This window comes from Theropithecus gelada, chromosome 7b (assembly GCF_003255815.1).
Source record: "Theropithecus gelada isolate Dixy chromosome 7b, Tgel_1.0, whole genome shotgun sequence".
Classification (NCBI taxonomy): Eukaryota; Metazoa; Chordata; class Mammalia; order Primates; family Cercopithecidae; genus Theropithecus; species Theropithecus gelada.
This window is the reverse complement of record NC_037675.1, coordinates 93,921,072-93,935,601: the sequence shown is the minus strand read 5'-3', so window position 1 is coordinate 93,935,601 and position 14,530 is coordinate 93,921,072. Positions and strand designations below refer to the sequence as shown.

The 14,530-nt window shown below is 50.0% G+C and overlaps 1 protein-coding gene across 1 annotated transcript in view; it reads right to left on the bottom strand.

Annotated features, from left to right (window-relative positions):
- Positions 1 to 4,339, bottom strand: part of RIN3 (Ras and Rab interactor 3) — a 184,185-nt gene extending 179,846 nt beyond the window's left edge. The window contains exon 1 of the mRNA XM_025392754.1: positions 4,020 to 4,339. Within this exon, the coding sequence (XP_025248539.1) occupies positions 4,020 to 4,063 (44 nt within the window). The 5' untranslated portion in view covers positions 4,064 to 4,339. The remainder of the gene's footprint in view (positions 1 to 4,019) is intronic.
- Between the last annotated feature and the right edge of the window lie 10,191 nt (positions 4,340 to 14,530).

Here is a 14,530-nt window from a genome sequence, read left to right as displayed (position 1 = left end):
GCAGGACTTTCTTGAGGGACCTTTTAAATAGGACAGCATGTCACCTGAGGGCAATTAGGGGGCTACTGGGGGACACACCGCTTTCCCTGCCCGGCCTGAGAGTCCCTCTAGATTGATCGGCAACAAGCAAACCACGAGAAGGGCCCATTGTGGGGTAGGATGGAGGGGGAGATCCAGTTTGGTAAAGTCATTAAAGCTGTGATTTTCATTTTTGGCTCCAATCTTGGGGGAAAATATCCATGTTTCAGACACTCCTGGTGGGCAGGAGAAGTTCGACTTCCTGGTTCTCAGAATAAATGCTGGTTCGGGGCAATGGTTGTATCAACAGGACATTCTGGAGTTGTCCATTAGAGCAGCACCAACCAATTACCCAATAACAAGATGATAACACACGGCCCTTCACTCTCTTCTAAAGGTTACTCCCTAATAGGATCAGAGAGCAGGGGGCCAACAGGAAGTTAAGAGGCCTTGGGCGTCATTTACCCCATGTTAAGGCTCTTTCTGAACACACAGATGCCCCCCAATCCCCTAGATGACCCAGGCCCCCCAAGGATGGGGTTCTGTGGGCAGACCTCTTTATACTTTTGCCCCTCTTCTGTCAATCTCTCCCCAGCCAAAATTTGTCTTCCGTTTCCTCAACCCCTGTTATCTGATAACAGTCACTTCATAAAGCAATGTGTGTCATGCACTTCTGGGTTTTGAAGGGTGCACTCCCCGCCCCACAAGCCCCTCCACCACACTTTCCCACCGCCCAAGCCTTTGCTCAGGCACTCCCCTCCTCCAAGCTGCCTCCCCTCTTCCTTGCTGCCCACCCAACTGTGCTCACTCATCACTACCTAGATGACACAGCTTGCCATGTCTTGCCATGACAGGTGGAATCTTCCAGGGGGTCACAGAGACAGAGTTTGTGGCCATCTGTCACCCATTCTTTCCCTGTCTCTGCTCTGGCAAGGGACTGGGAGGCAACACAGACCACCTCAGACTCCTGTCTCCAAAATGGAGCTCCAGGGAGGCCTAAGGGGATGGTGAAGGATCTGGGTGTCCTCCTTCAAATATCACGCCTCTCTCTGCTTCCAGCTGAGATAAGTTCCTGGTAGGTTTCCAGTTTTGATTTCTGTATCTCCTGGGTTAAAATGCAGGAGCCCTGGGGCATTTTAAGCTTTTCATACTTGCTGCTTCAGTGAAGATCACGGATCAGGGACCCAGAGCCAGGATAGAGGGGCACCAAGGGGGTAGGGGAGATAAGGAGGGCCTCAGGGATAAATGTGCTGCGACTCCTTCATCCCAAGGGGACCCTACACCCCCAGACCCTTGCACTCCCTGCTGCTTCTCAGAGGATGTACTGGGGCTTCTCGTGGGGTGGGGGCAGGAGTGCAGGCTTGAGCTGGTGAAGTGACCCTTTGCTCTTGTGCACCAGAGCCTCTGTTAGGATCTGGCAAGGGCTAGGTCTCCTAAGTGCCAGTCAGGACCTCCAGGAACATTAGCTCTTTGAATCCAGGAAGCCAAGGTCAAGGGACAGAGCTGGAGCTGCGAGCTCACACCCTGAATCCATCACTGGCCCTGCTCTAGGTGGGCCCCACCCAGAAGAGCCCCCTGTCTCAACCTGGACTGGGTAAGGGGCTCCTTTAGGGCTCTAGCAGGACCCTTGCATTAGATCAGGCCAAGGCTCAGGAGCCGTGAGTTACCACCACCTCCCCCAATACCAGGGAGCCCATTTCCCCTTTCTGAGTCTCCGGTTCCTCATTGTTGAATTAGGGGATTGATTAGGTCAGTGACAGCCACATTTTTTCCGGCAGTGGAATCCTTTTTCAAATGAAATCTTAAGCAGACCTTTAACATGGCAAAGATGTGAAAAGGTGACCGGTCTACTTGCCATGGTGGGGCTGCATGGGGGTGCCTGCTAGGTCTCTCCCTACCCCCTGAAAGCTACTGGCCTGAGTGGACTCTGAGAACCCACTCTCAGCAGACTACACACAGCTCGGCATCTGTCCCTGGAGCACTGGACCCTGGGCAGACAGAGCCCCACCAGAGTCATCCTCCACTCCTCCTTCCCTCCAATCCACCAGCAAATCCTCTACCCTTCAAAGCCCTTCCAACCCAAAAGGTCCTCCAAAACAAAGCCATGTTTTTAGCAACAAACCAATATTCATATAGCGCTAGAATGTACCAAGCACAGTTCTAAGCAGGCCTGAACAGATGGGCTTCCCCTAAGCTGCCTGGGGGCAGCTGCTTAGCTATGAACTCAGCCAGTCCATGAAACAATTCTACGTGGTGTGTGTTGCTAGTACCCCCAGTTTACAGGTGAGGCAGGGGCCGGGTCACTTGTCTGACGTTACACAGTTGGCAAATGGAGGGATCATACCTAACAAATGATAATAATGGTGATAATTATGATTAAGGGTTTACCCTATAGGCTAATGCATTCAACCCTTTCCGTGCATTTAGTCCTCAGAACAACTCTAAGGGGTAGTTACTATTATTTATCGTTTTATTGATAAGTGAACCGAGATACAGAGAGTTTAAATAACTGACCCAGTAATGAACAAAAAAAGACAAGGGGAAGTGGGTCACACCAGATCATCTCTGGGGAAAATGAGAAGTCGGTGAGGTCAGCATCCCTGGCCCCTCACCTCCTCTTCCTCCCTGAGAAACTTCTCTCCGGCTTCACCCTGCCATCTTGGGTGTGGCAGATACTTGCAAGTGGGTGTGAGGCTGGGGAGGTTCTTCCCCAACGAATTCCCAGTTCCTCCCACCGGCCCACCGGACGGCATTTGTCTTTGCAGAGAAACCAGCATCCAGAATTTCAGGGCTGGCAGGAGGGAGGGAGAAGAAGGGAGACGTTCAGATCTAGATGAGCTTAAGGCCCCCTCGCAGTCTCTCCCAGCTGAGTGGGAGCCCATCACCTCCAGCTGTCCCCCGGTTCAGGACTACACAAGATCCGCCCAACTCTCCTGTTTCACAGAGCAGAGAACCGAGGGCCTGGGAGATGAGGTCACACGGCCAGGCCAGGCAGCGGCAGGGTGTCCATCAGAGAAGTAGGCCCGGGACTTTTAAACCAAAAAGCTGGGGATGGCTTCCCCAGACGCGCTCCTGGGCACCCAGAGATAGGCTTTCCCCGGGAATCCGCCTCCGACCTGGCGTCTCTACAACACCTGAAGCTTCTCAGGACGCCCTCTGAGCTGGGCAAGGCGAGAAGACTTTCTCTCAGAGCCCAGCCCGGAGCAATGCCCCAGCTCGCGAGGTGGGGCTGGGGGCGACATGGAGGCGGAGCGGGGACTTAGCCACCAGGGACTCCTCTCCAAGTCAGTTCCCAAACCGTTCGGCGTCATGCATTCCACGCTGCGCCTTCTCCCTCGGGATCCCACAGCCCGCGCGCAGCCCGTGCGCCCTGGACCCTACCCAAGCACCAGGCTCGGCCACGGCCGGTGCGAAGGTCACTGTCTATGGCCAGGACAGAGGGGCGGGGGAAAAGGGCCCAGTGGACTCGCGGTCCAAGAGGGCCTGTCGGTTGTTGGGCCGCGGGCGCCCAAAGTTGCGGGGGTCCGGGTCTCCGACCCCACACCCGGCCGGGCTCCAGTGCCCGAGGGCGCGCGCTGGGACTCGCAGAGCAGCGGGTGCAGCAGGCTGGCGGGGCCGGCACAGCGAATTTGTTTGCAAAGTTCAGGCGGGGCAGAAGCCGGGGAGGGGCCCGCGTCCACGCGGGCAGCCCCGGCTCTGACAGGTAGAGACGCACTCCCTCGTAATCTGTCCACCAGCAGCCTAAAGTGTGCACTGGGTTCCCAGTGAAATGCCTGGCCTTGAAAGTTTAGCCGAGTTGTCGGGTCCAGCGGAGTCACCAGGGCCGCCCCCTGCCCCGCAGAACTGGGATCTGGCCTCGGCCACGGTGGGGGACCCGTCTCAGCCCGACGCCCCCGAGGTCCCGCGCCCGGAGGACTCTCGGGGACAAGAAGTGGAGTGGGGCGGCCAGGATGGGGGCCGTGGAGACCGCAAGGGAGGAGTGGGCGGCTGCCCGGACTTACCCCGTGGGGTCCCCGCACGTGGGCGCCCCGGCGTGTCGGATCATGCCGCCGGCAGCTCCGGGACGGGGAACGGAGGAGCTCAGGCGCCGGGCCGAGCGGAACGCGGAGTCCCGGGCGCCCGCATGTCCCTGGCTCTGGCCCTCGGGAAGGGCCGGGCCGCAGCTGCCGCCGCGCTCTGGGGCGCTCGCTCCCTTCTACTTCCTGTATCGGAGCGAGCGGGGCTTTCAGGAAGAGGCTGGCCTTGGTGGTCAAGGGTTTTTTTGTCAAAAGCCATTCGGCAGCGGCTCGCGGCCCAGAGCCCCCTGGGGCACACCGAGGACCCGGCGGCCGCGCCCCCGGGGCCGGGCCTGGGGGCGGGGGGTGCCGGGACCGAGGCGCCGCGCGGGCGCCCAGCTTCGGGGTGCCGCCTCCGCGGGCTGGGGCTGGGGCGCGGGAGGTCCGCGGGGCTTCGGAGAGGGAAACTTAGAGGAAAGTCTTCCACTCGGCGTGGGGCGGCGGGGGAAGGAAGACGGCCTCCGCTTGTGCCAGTGCCGACCGCGGGCCGGCAGGTGGGGAGGCCCAGAGCTGGCGGGGAGCTCGCCCCACACGGAGCCACAGCCTTGCCCAAGGGAGCCTGGAAATCGTTCAAGGGCAGCCTCAGACCAGAGCCAGGGCGCCTCCTCCACATTCCTGACAGATCTGCACGCGCCCCCTCTTGGATGCTTCCCGTGACAAGGAGCTCACTCTTCAACAAGGCGGGCTGCTCATCCACCAAGCCTGGCGTCTAATTCACCTGTGCCGGGTACCGCAGATGGAGAACACCGGCCAGCTTACACAAATGCAAGACCCACAGCAACCCCAGGTGGGACCGTGAGGCCTCTCTTCTAAGTGCCTGGGTGCTCAAAAATGCCTCCCAAGCCCAGTCTTTTCCCAGAGCATTTCCCAGAGTGAGCAGGACTGGACCCTATTAGGTCACCTCAGTCTCATGCAGGATTTCTTTACCTGGCCACTATTGACATTTGGGGCCGGCTAATGCTTTGTTATTGGGGTTGCCTTCTGCACTGCAGGAGGTTTAACGCTATCCATGGCCTCTCCATGATCCATAAATACCCATAGCATCAGCCTCTCTCTGTAATGACCAGAAATGTCTCTAGATATCACAAGTGTCCTCCGGGGGCAAAATCTTCCAGATCTAATACCTTCATTTTAGAGATAAGGAAACTGAGGCCTAGAGAGTGGAGGTGACTTGCTCAAGGCCACATGGCAAGTGAGGACCAGACAGTACTGAGCCCAGGGCTCTGGTGAAAAGATCCTCAGGCCTCTCTGCCCTGCTGCTCTCTCCTCACACCCTCCTCTCCCATCTTCCCTGGATTTCCACCAAATCAGCCTGCCAGAAGTTAGAAAGAAAAGAATCCACATCTGAGCATACACGAAAAGTCTAGCCTCCCCCGTGGGATGTAAAATGGTGCAGCCACTTAGGAAAAGAGTCTGGCAGTTACTCAAAAAGTTAAACATCAAGTTAAGCATATGGCCCAGTAATTGCATTCCTAGTTATGTAGCCAAGAAAAATGAAAACGTGTTCATGCAAAAACTTATACATGAGTGTTCATAGTAGTATTGTTCATACTAGCCAAAAGATGGAAACAATCTAATGTCATCAGTTGACAAATGTATAAACACAATGTGGTACATCCATACAGTGGAATATTATTAGGCCATGAAAAGGAATGAAGTACTGACACATGCTACACCATGCATAAACCTCAAAAACATTATGCTCATTGAAAAAAGCTGGTCACGAAGGACCACATTCCATTCATATGAAATGTCCAGTATAGGCAAGTCCAGAGAGACAGAAAGTACTCTAGTGGTTGTCAGAGGCTGGGGGAACAGAAGACCATGAGGAATGACTGCTAAGAGTTATGGGGTGATGAAAATGTTCTAAAATTGATTGTAGTGATGGTTGCACAACTGGCTACAGTAAAAACCATTGAATTGTATGCTGTAAGTGGGGGAATTGTACAGTATATAAATTATATTTCAATAAAGCTGTTTTTTTTTTTAAAGGGGGAAAAAGTACAGCCTCCAGGAGGCCACCCTGACTGCTCCAGCTCATACCCCTTTCCCCTCTGCCCAGATTCCTACAGGTTCCCTTCGTTAGGTCATAACCACCCCCCACTGACTTTTCCTCTCCTCCAGAGGCTAAATTATTTCCTCCTGGATGGGAATGAGTCATCTTCTCCACCATCTCCCTCAACAGGGCTGAACATGTTTCCAAGGATTTCAAAGCCCTGTTTGAAAACATGGGCTTTGAGGACAGACCCATGTGGCTTCTGGGTGGCCTTGAGCAAGTCTCTTCCCAAAGGCTCATCTTGCTCATCTATAAGCAATGAGTACAAATGAGATGGACAAGAAGACCCCTGCCTCCAGGGCCCCATTATTATTCCTTAGTTGTTTCTAAAACAAGTCTGCAGGCCACTCTCAGGACTCCCTGGACCCCAGGGAAGCGGTCTATATAACTACTGCACCTAGAACAATCCTTCATCCCCGCCCAGGCTGATCTGAAAGGTTTCCTTCAGCTCCCTGGACCACTGCTGGGAAACGCAGGACAAGTCTCTCAAAGCCTGGCTTCCATGGGCCTAGCCCCAGTGCTCACCTGCTCTGAGAAGCCAGAATTCCTCAGGTGGACAGCAGATGGGGACCCACCGTGACCCTGTTACTGATAAATGACCATAGTGGAGACCAAGAATCTGAGCAGCCTCTTTAGGTTGTGGCCCATGGTGCACCACGGCCAAGCTTGCCCTCTGCTCTCTTCCTGGGTTCTCTTTTCATTCCCAAGTCCTCATGCTCTGAATTCCTGACCAATAAAATGGTTGCTGTTTGGGATATTTTGTTTGGCAAAAGTAGATCATCAGAAAACAGCTCATCTTGCAAGGGTTTCATCTTCTTCTGACCCCCCAACAAGGTTCTACGTGTCCATTCCCTCCATTTTAAAGATTTGGAGAAATCTTTAAAAGAGAGACAGACAGAGACAAGCTCTATTATTGCAAAATCAATTAGTGTCCTCAGGCCAGATGGTAATAAAACTGTCTGCCCTGACAGGACAGGGTTGGGGTCAACTGGGAACCAGGCAAAAGGGACAGCCTCTTCTCTGTTCTCACCAACAGCTATCCAACAAGAATGAGGGCCTGAGCACCCAAGCCCTTACAATTTAAAAAATCTGGAATTTTTAATAGGAAAGTTTCCGATTTCTAAACTTTTTTTTTTTTTTTTTTTTTTGAGACGGAGTTTTACTGTGTTGCCCAGGCTGGAGTGCATATCAGCTCACTGCAACCTCTGCCTCCCAGGTTCAAGTGATTCTCCTGCCTCAGCCTCCCGAGTAGCTGGGATTACAGGCACCTGCCACCAGGCCCAGCTGATTTTTGTATTTTTAGTAGAGACGGGGCTTCCCTCTCTTGGCTAGGATGGTCTCAAACTCCTGACCTCAGGTGATCGACCCACCTCTGCCTCCCAAAGTGCTGGGATTATAGACGTGAGCCACTGCACCACTGTGCCTGGCCCCGATTTCTAAACATTGTACTAGCTAAAGAAGCACCTCTGAGAGCCAGGTTGCCCCATGGGGACTGGCCTGGCATCTGCCTGGATCTCTTGCCTCTTCCTGTTCTGAGATTCTGCGTGGCAGGAAGTGAATCTGACACAGGTGTAGGTGTGCCTTGTGGTCCCCACGGCTGGTCAGGGACTCCCCCAGTTCTGGAAGGGAGGGGGGCCCAGACAGACATGCTGGGGGTCTCTCCTATGGGACAATAGAGACCTTCTTCAGCATGGCTCTCTGGGATTCTGCCTCATTGTCCCGCCTCTGCAGGTCCCAGGCCTCTTTCCCTTCTCTACTGAGAGACCATCCTGCAGCTCCCAAGAGTACATGTTTCCATTGCAGCTGTGTAGAAACTGACCAGCACCTCAGCCCCAATTCCCAGTTCTCAGGAGGGGTAGTCTCATGGACCCATCTTGGCTGTGAGGGGTGGGCAAACTCAGAGATAGGGTACTAAGTTGATGAGAAGACAAACAGCTTTCCAAACAGCCCCCAAACTATATTATTGGGGAAGCTTCTTGTCTGGTGTCCCGGCATCCCATTCCTCCTTGGCTAGCCCTACCCATCACTGGAGGCAGGAACTGGAGGCTTCCAAGTTCTTTCTCAGGGAACTTTTCCCTGCCCAGACAATCAGCTGCATTTGCTCATGTGACTCCGGGTTCTGTCCCTGAAGCCTGTCCCAACTGAAGTGCCCTATTAACCTGCACATGTTACACATTGCTAGACACTGTAGGATTCTCAAACTTCGATTGTCCTTAGCATGGGTGCAAGCTCCTTGGGGGCAGGGAATACATTTCTCACCCCCCTCCAATATCAAGTAGAGGGTTCTGTAAACAGTAATAACCTCTTGCTGGCTAAATAAAAATGACTTGTAACTAAGGACAAAGGCTTCTCCATTTCTGAGTTTTGTTCCATTCTGATTGTTGCTGGATTGTGCTGTCAGAAGAGAAGCGAAATCAGGGCCAACAATGTTCTTAATTCATACAGTCTACAAAGTTACTGACACCACTGAGGCATTAGGAGGTCATGAAGTCCTGCTCTTGAGCAGTTTAGATGCTAGTGGGATGAATATGCCATAGGAAGACGCTCTTGGGTATTAAGTGACAGAAAATCCTAACTCTAAGTGGACTGAATACATAGGAAATGGATTACCTCATTTAACTCAAAGCCTAGAGACAGGGTGGTATATTCATTATCTATTGCTGTGTAACAAATTAACCCCAACTTTCGTAGCTTACAATAACACACTTTTTTTTTTTTTTTTTTTTTTTTTTTTTTTTTTTGAGACAGAATCTCACTCTGTTGCCTAGGCTGGAGTGCAGTGGTACAATCTCGGCTTACTGCAACCTCCAGCTCCTGAATTCAAGCAATTCTCCTGCCTCAGTCTCCCAAGTATCTGGGACTACAGGTGTATGTCACCACACCCAGCTAATTTTTGTATTTTCTAAGTAGAGATGAGGTTTCACCATGTTGGCCAGGCTGGTCTCGAACTCTTGACCTCAAGTGATCCTCCCATCTTGGCCTTCCAAAGTGCTGGGATTACAGGTGTAAGCCATGGCACCCGGCCTTAACACACATTTATTATCTCACAGTCTCTGTAAGTTAGGAGACTTGGCACAGTTGATGTTTGCCACTGCTTCAGGCTTCTCACAGAACTGCAATCAAGTTGCTGGCAAGGGCTGGAGTCTCATCTGAATGCTCAGCTGCGGAAGGATCTGCTTCCAAACTCACACGGTTGTTGGAAGGATTCAGTTCCTTAAGGGCTGCTGGACTGAGGGCCTCAGTTCCTTGCTGGCTATTGTCTTGAGGCCACCCTCACCTCCTTGCCATGTGGAAATCTCCAACATGACCACTTCCTTCATGAAAGTGTGCAGGCTGAGAAGGCAAAAGAGAGAGTGCAACATGCAAGTCTCAGTCTATATAACCATATCACAGACATGACATCCCAGTTCTATTGGTTAGGAGCAAGTTACAGGTGTTGTCCATACTCAAGGGAAGGGGATTATCAAAGGCCTGAAGACCAGGAGGCAGGAATAATTGGCAGCCCTCTTAGGAGCTGCCTATACAGCTGCCGGCTATAGGCAGGCTCCAGGTGCAAATCAATCAGAGACTTAATGTTGCCATCAATCACTCAGTGATTGATTTAGTCCCTCTTTCTATTCTGACCCCTTCAGTGCTGACTTCATCCTAAGGCCAGTTCTCCTATGGTTCCAAGATAACTTACAGTGACAACCGGGATGCACATGAGGAAACTTTTGGGGTTGACTGATATCTTCATTATCTTGATCATGGTAATGGTTTCGTGGGTCTATACATAGATCAAGACTTAGTAGATTGTACCCTTTAAACTTGGACAATTATCGTGTGTCAATTATACTTCAAAGAAGCTGCTTTTTAAAAGTATGTCATGTCTTTAGTCATTATGTTGTAAAAAGCATAAAAAACTAAGAATATTTTCTTCCAGTTTTCAAAAACTATTGTCTTACTCTGCAGTGAAGTCATTCATGTTGTTGATGAATGAATGAAGTTCTCTGACTTATATCTTTATTGTTTCCCTTTGATTGCACCCAGTTAGTATAAACAAAAATGTCTTCATTTACAACATTAATGTTATTCATCAATTGCAACCATAGGTTGGTTAGAGATACAAGAGTTTGGCAAAAATCAGTGAAAGCATTCTGTGAAAACCAGTTGGCTATGTGGAATTTATAGTAAAGAGTATTACATATTTTATTATTTAAAAAAACGAGGCCATGAGTTATAGAGATAATTTCAGTTGCTCTGATAATACCATTCACAAACATTCGGCATAAGAGAGTCATTTTTCATGGTTTTCTTTGCTTCCTCCCATTCTGTGAAGGACAGTCAGGGAGGCCTGAAGGAGGGAGGAGGTGGCCCTTGAATGGTCAAGTTGTGAATGTGCAAAGGAAAAGTTCTTGAAGGAAATTAAAGTGCTACTTCAGGGAACACATGAATGATAAGAAAGCAAAACGGCCTTATTGCTGAGTTGGAAAAAAGTTTGAGTGGTCTGGATAGAAGATCAAACCAGCCATAACAATCCTTTCAGCCAAAGCCTAGTCCAGAGCAAGGTCTTCACTCTCTTCTATTCTCTGAAGCCTGAGAGAGGCAAGGAAGCTGCAGAAGAGAAGTTTGAAGCTAGCAGAGGTTAGTTCATGAGGTTTAAGGAAAGAAATCATCTCTATAACATAAAAGTACAAGGTGTGCAGATCACCAAGGGGTATTGGAAAAAAAAATAAAATAAAATAAATACAAAATAAAGTACAAGGTGAAAGAGCATGTGCTGATATAGAAGTTGCAGCAAGTTATCCAGAAGATCTAGCTAAGATCACTGAGGAAGGCAGCTACACTAAACAACAGGTTTTCAGTGGAGACACAACAGCTTTCTAGTGGAAGAAAATGCTATCTAGGACTTTCATAGCTGGAGAGAAGTCAATGCCTGGTTTCAAAGCTTCAGAGGACAGGCTGAACTTTCTTGTTAAGGGCTAACGCAACTGGTCACTTTAAGTTGAAGCCAATGCTCATTTGCCATTTTTTAAATCCTCAGGCTCTTAAGAATTATGCTAAATCAACTTTTCCTAGAAATGAAATAACACTTCATTATTTCTGTAAATGAAATAACAAGGCTTGAATGACAGCACATCTGGTTTACTGAAAATTTAAACCCACTGTTGAGACCTACTGCAGAGAAGAAAAAGATTCTTCTCAAAATATGACTGCTCATTGACAATGCACCTGATCACCTATGAGCTCTGATGAAGATATACAAGGAGATTAATGTTGTTTTCATGCCTGCTAACACCAACATTCATTCTGCAGCCCATGGACCAAGGAGTAATTTAGACTTTCAAGTCTTATAATTTAAGAAATACATTTCCTAAGGCTATAGCTGCCACATATAGTGATTCCTCTGATGGATCTGGGCAAAGTAAATTGAAAACCTTCTGGAAAGGACGCACCATTCTAGATGCCATTAAGAACATTTGTGATTCATGGGAGAAGGTCAAAATATCAATACTAACAGGAGTGTGAAAGAAGTTGATTCCAACCCTCGTAGATGACTTTGAGGGGTTCAAGACTTCAGTGGAGGAAGTCATTGCAGATGTGGTGGGAATAGCAAGAGAACTAGAATTACATGGGCATCCTGAAGATGTGAGTGAATTGCTGCAATCTCATAAAACGAATGGATGAGGAGTTGCTTCTTATGGATGAGCAAAGAAAGTGGTTTCTTGAGATAGAATCTACTCCTGGTGAAGACACTGTGAACATTGTTGAAATGACAACAAAAGATTTATAATATTCCGTAAACTTAGTTGATGAAGCAGCAGCTGGGTTTGAGAGAATGGACTCTAATTTTGACACAAGTTCTGCAGTGGGTAAAATGCCATCAAGCAGCATTGCACGCTACAGAGAAATCTTTTATGAAAGGAAGAGTCATTCGATGCAGCAAACGTTATTCTGGTCTAATTTTAGGAAATTGCCATAGCCTTTAGCAACCACCACCCTTATCTGTCAGCAGCCATCAACATCAAGGCAAGACCCTCTACCAGCAAAAAGACTCAGATGATCATCAGCATTTTTTAGCAATAAAGCATATTGCATACCTTAATTATAAGGTATGCACATTTGTTTCTCATAATAGATATACTGCTATTGCACACTTAATAGACTACAGTATAAACATAACTTTTATATGTACTGGGAAACAAAAAAAAATACATATAACTTGCACAATGAAGTGATATTCGCTGTATTGAAGTGGTCTGGAACTGAACCACCATCGAACCTGCAATGTCTCCGAGGTATGCCTGTACTGCCTAGGAAAGCTTAAGTGCCTACCACTGAGAGGTGCTGCAATTGCTAATCATTGTTAATCCTGCTCGCCTGCCTTTTGCTTGGAGGACCAGGACTGCCTGTGACACTTCCTTGTATAGTGTGCTTAGCAAAAAAGACGTTCCATAACTACTTGGGGGTAAGGATGTGATTTGTTTTTATTTCACTTCTCCTTTTTGGGGATATTTACTTCCTCTGAAAATCAAATGTGTTCTCAAGTGTTCTTCAGTGTAATAAACCAGGGTGGTTCATTTGAAATCATGGTTTGGCAACAAGCCAGTCAGTTTGAGGGGAAATCTGATCCCACACTGGTCTTCTCAGCCACAGTGCCAGCCTGGGCTTCTGCTGTCCTCCCAGGTGAGAGTCTGCAGACAGGTGTGCACTCAGCAGGAGGCTTCTGGGACTTCAGGTAAGAACATTCCCAAAGCGGGACTCACTTTCTTAAAGAGCTGTTGAGGTCGGCTGGGTGCCGGGGCGGGGCAGGGAGGGGCAGAAGCTCTGGCTGCTTTGGAACCACACAGCCCAGGTTCCTGTCTCAGCCCCACTGTTGCTGGCTGTGTGATCTTGGGAAAGTTTCTTCTTACCCTCTCCTGGCCCAGGTTTTCTCTTCTGGAAGATGGGTAGAGCTATACCTATCCCACAGCTGCTTGTGAGGATTGTATGGAAAGTGGCTAACAGTGTCTGTCACATTGTAAGTTCATGACACATGTCAGTTTCCCTTTATTATTTTTTATTTTTTCCTTTATTGATTTTTATAAGAGTAGAACAGATGTCTAGTTTGGTGGGTCTTCAATGCCTCCTGCCTGGTGCCCTGCCCCTGACAGGGGTGCCAAGAGGTGTGTTCGGGGAAGTTTGGGTTCAATTCAGCTGCCATTAATTAGTGAAGCCTTGGACAAGGTGATGTTGAGGACCAAATAGGGATACTCAATGTCCCCACCTCCCAAGGGTCTCGTTGAGAGAAGCTGCAGATTCTGACATGCAGGGTGTGGTCCTCATGGGTGACCTTGGGCCTATGGGAAGATGTGCTACGAAATGTCTGGGACCCAGTGCAAAATAAAAACCCCCTCCTGAAAAAAAAGTACAGATTTCAAGAATTACAGATTGCAACAGCAGAGCATTAAGCCCAGCACAGGACGCTTCGAAGTGTGGGCCCCCTCTAAGCACAAGCTCTGTGCAACTGCATGAGTCACATCCCCAAGAAGCCAGCCCTGGCCTGGGGTGACTGACTATTTTAGTTTGCCCCGGCCTCAGGGGTTTCCGGGGACCCAAGAAGTTCAGTCCCAGCTTGGTCACAGCCCAGCAGCTGCACTGTGCCAGCTCAGCCTCCAGCGACTCACTGGACCTACAGACCTCTCTGCCACATCCAGCTCTCTGACCCAGAAGGCCCAAGTCAGCCCCTGCTTGCAGGTCAGCAGCCCCACACATGGGGAGCTGACTCCCTGCATGCCTGGCAATGCTGCCCTCCCTTGGACTCTATGGGCCAGCCCAGCTGGCTTTGACCACCATGCCCAGCGCTTCGTCCAGAGGCCCAAGGGGCAGCATGGCAAGAGCTCTGGCCCCCCTTTGTTTCCCACAGCTTTTCTCTCACACGCTCTTCCTTCCACAGCCGAAATCCCGGAGGAGGCAGTTTGAGAGCCTCCCATCCCATCTCCTCTTCCATCCCCAAGCTCCAGGGCTGAGCCTCAAGGTGGGCAGCCATCTCTCACATTGCAGGAGAAACCTCCATCCCAGGCACCCAGGCTTGAGGCACTCACCAGGCTCCAGAATCCCCTCCATGCCCAAACCCAGTGATCAAACTTGAAGAAGTCCAGATCATGCTCTCCTTTGCCCTGGGGAGACCAGTCTTCTGGAGAGAAGGCAGCAAGGGAACAAGAGTGGAAGCTTTGAGGGGAGCAGTTCCTCTTTGTTGCACGGTGTCTGCATTCTGCCTGCCATCATGGCGGCCACGCATAGGTGTTGGCTAAGTTGAAGGCACCAGGCCAGGCAACAGGAATGCATTATTCATATAATGGGTTTTGCAGGAAGTTCACCATCCTAGTTTTGCAGAGGATGTGATGAGGGTCTCTGAGAGGTCAAATCACGCAGCCCAAAT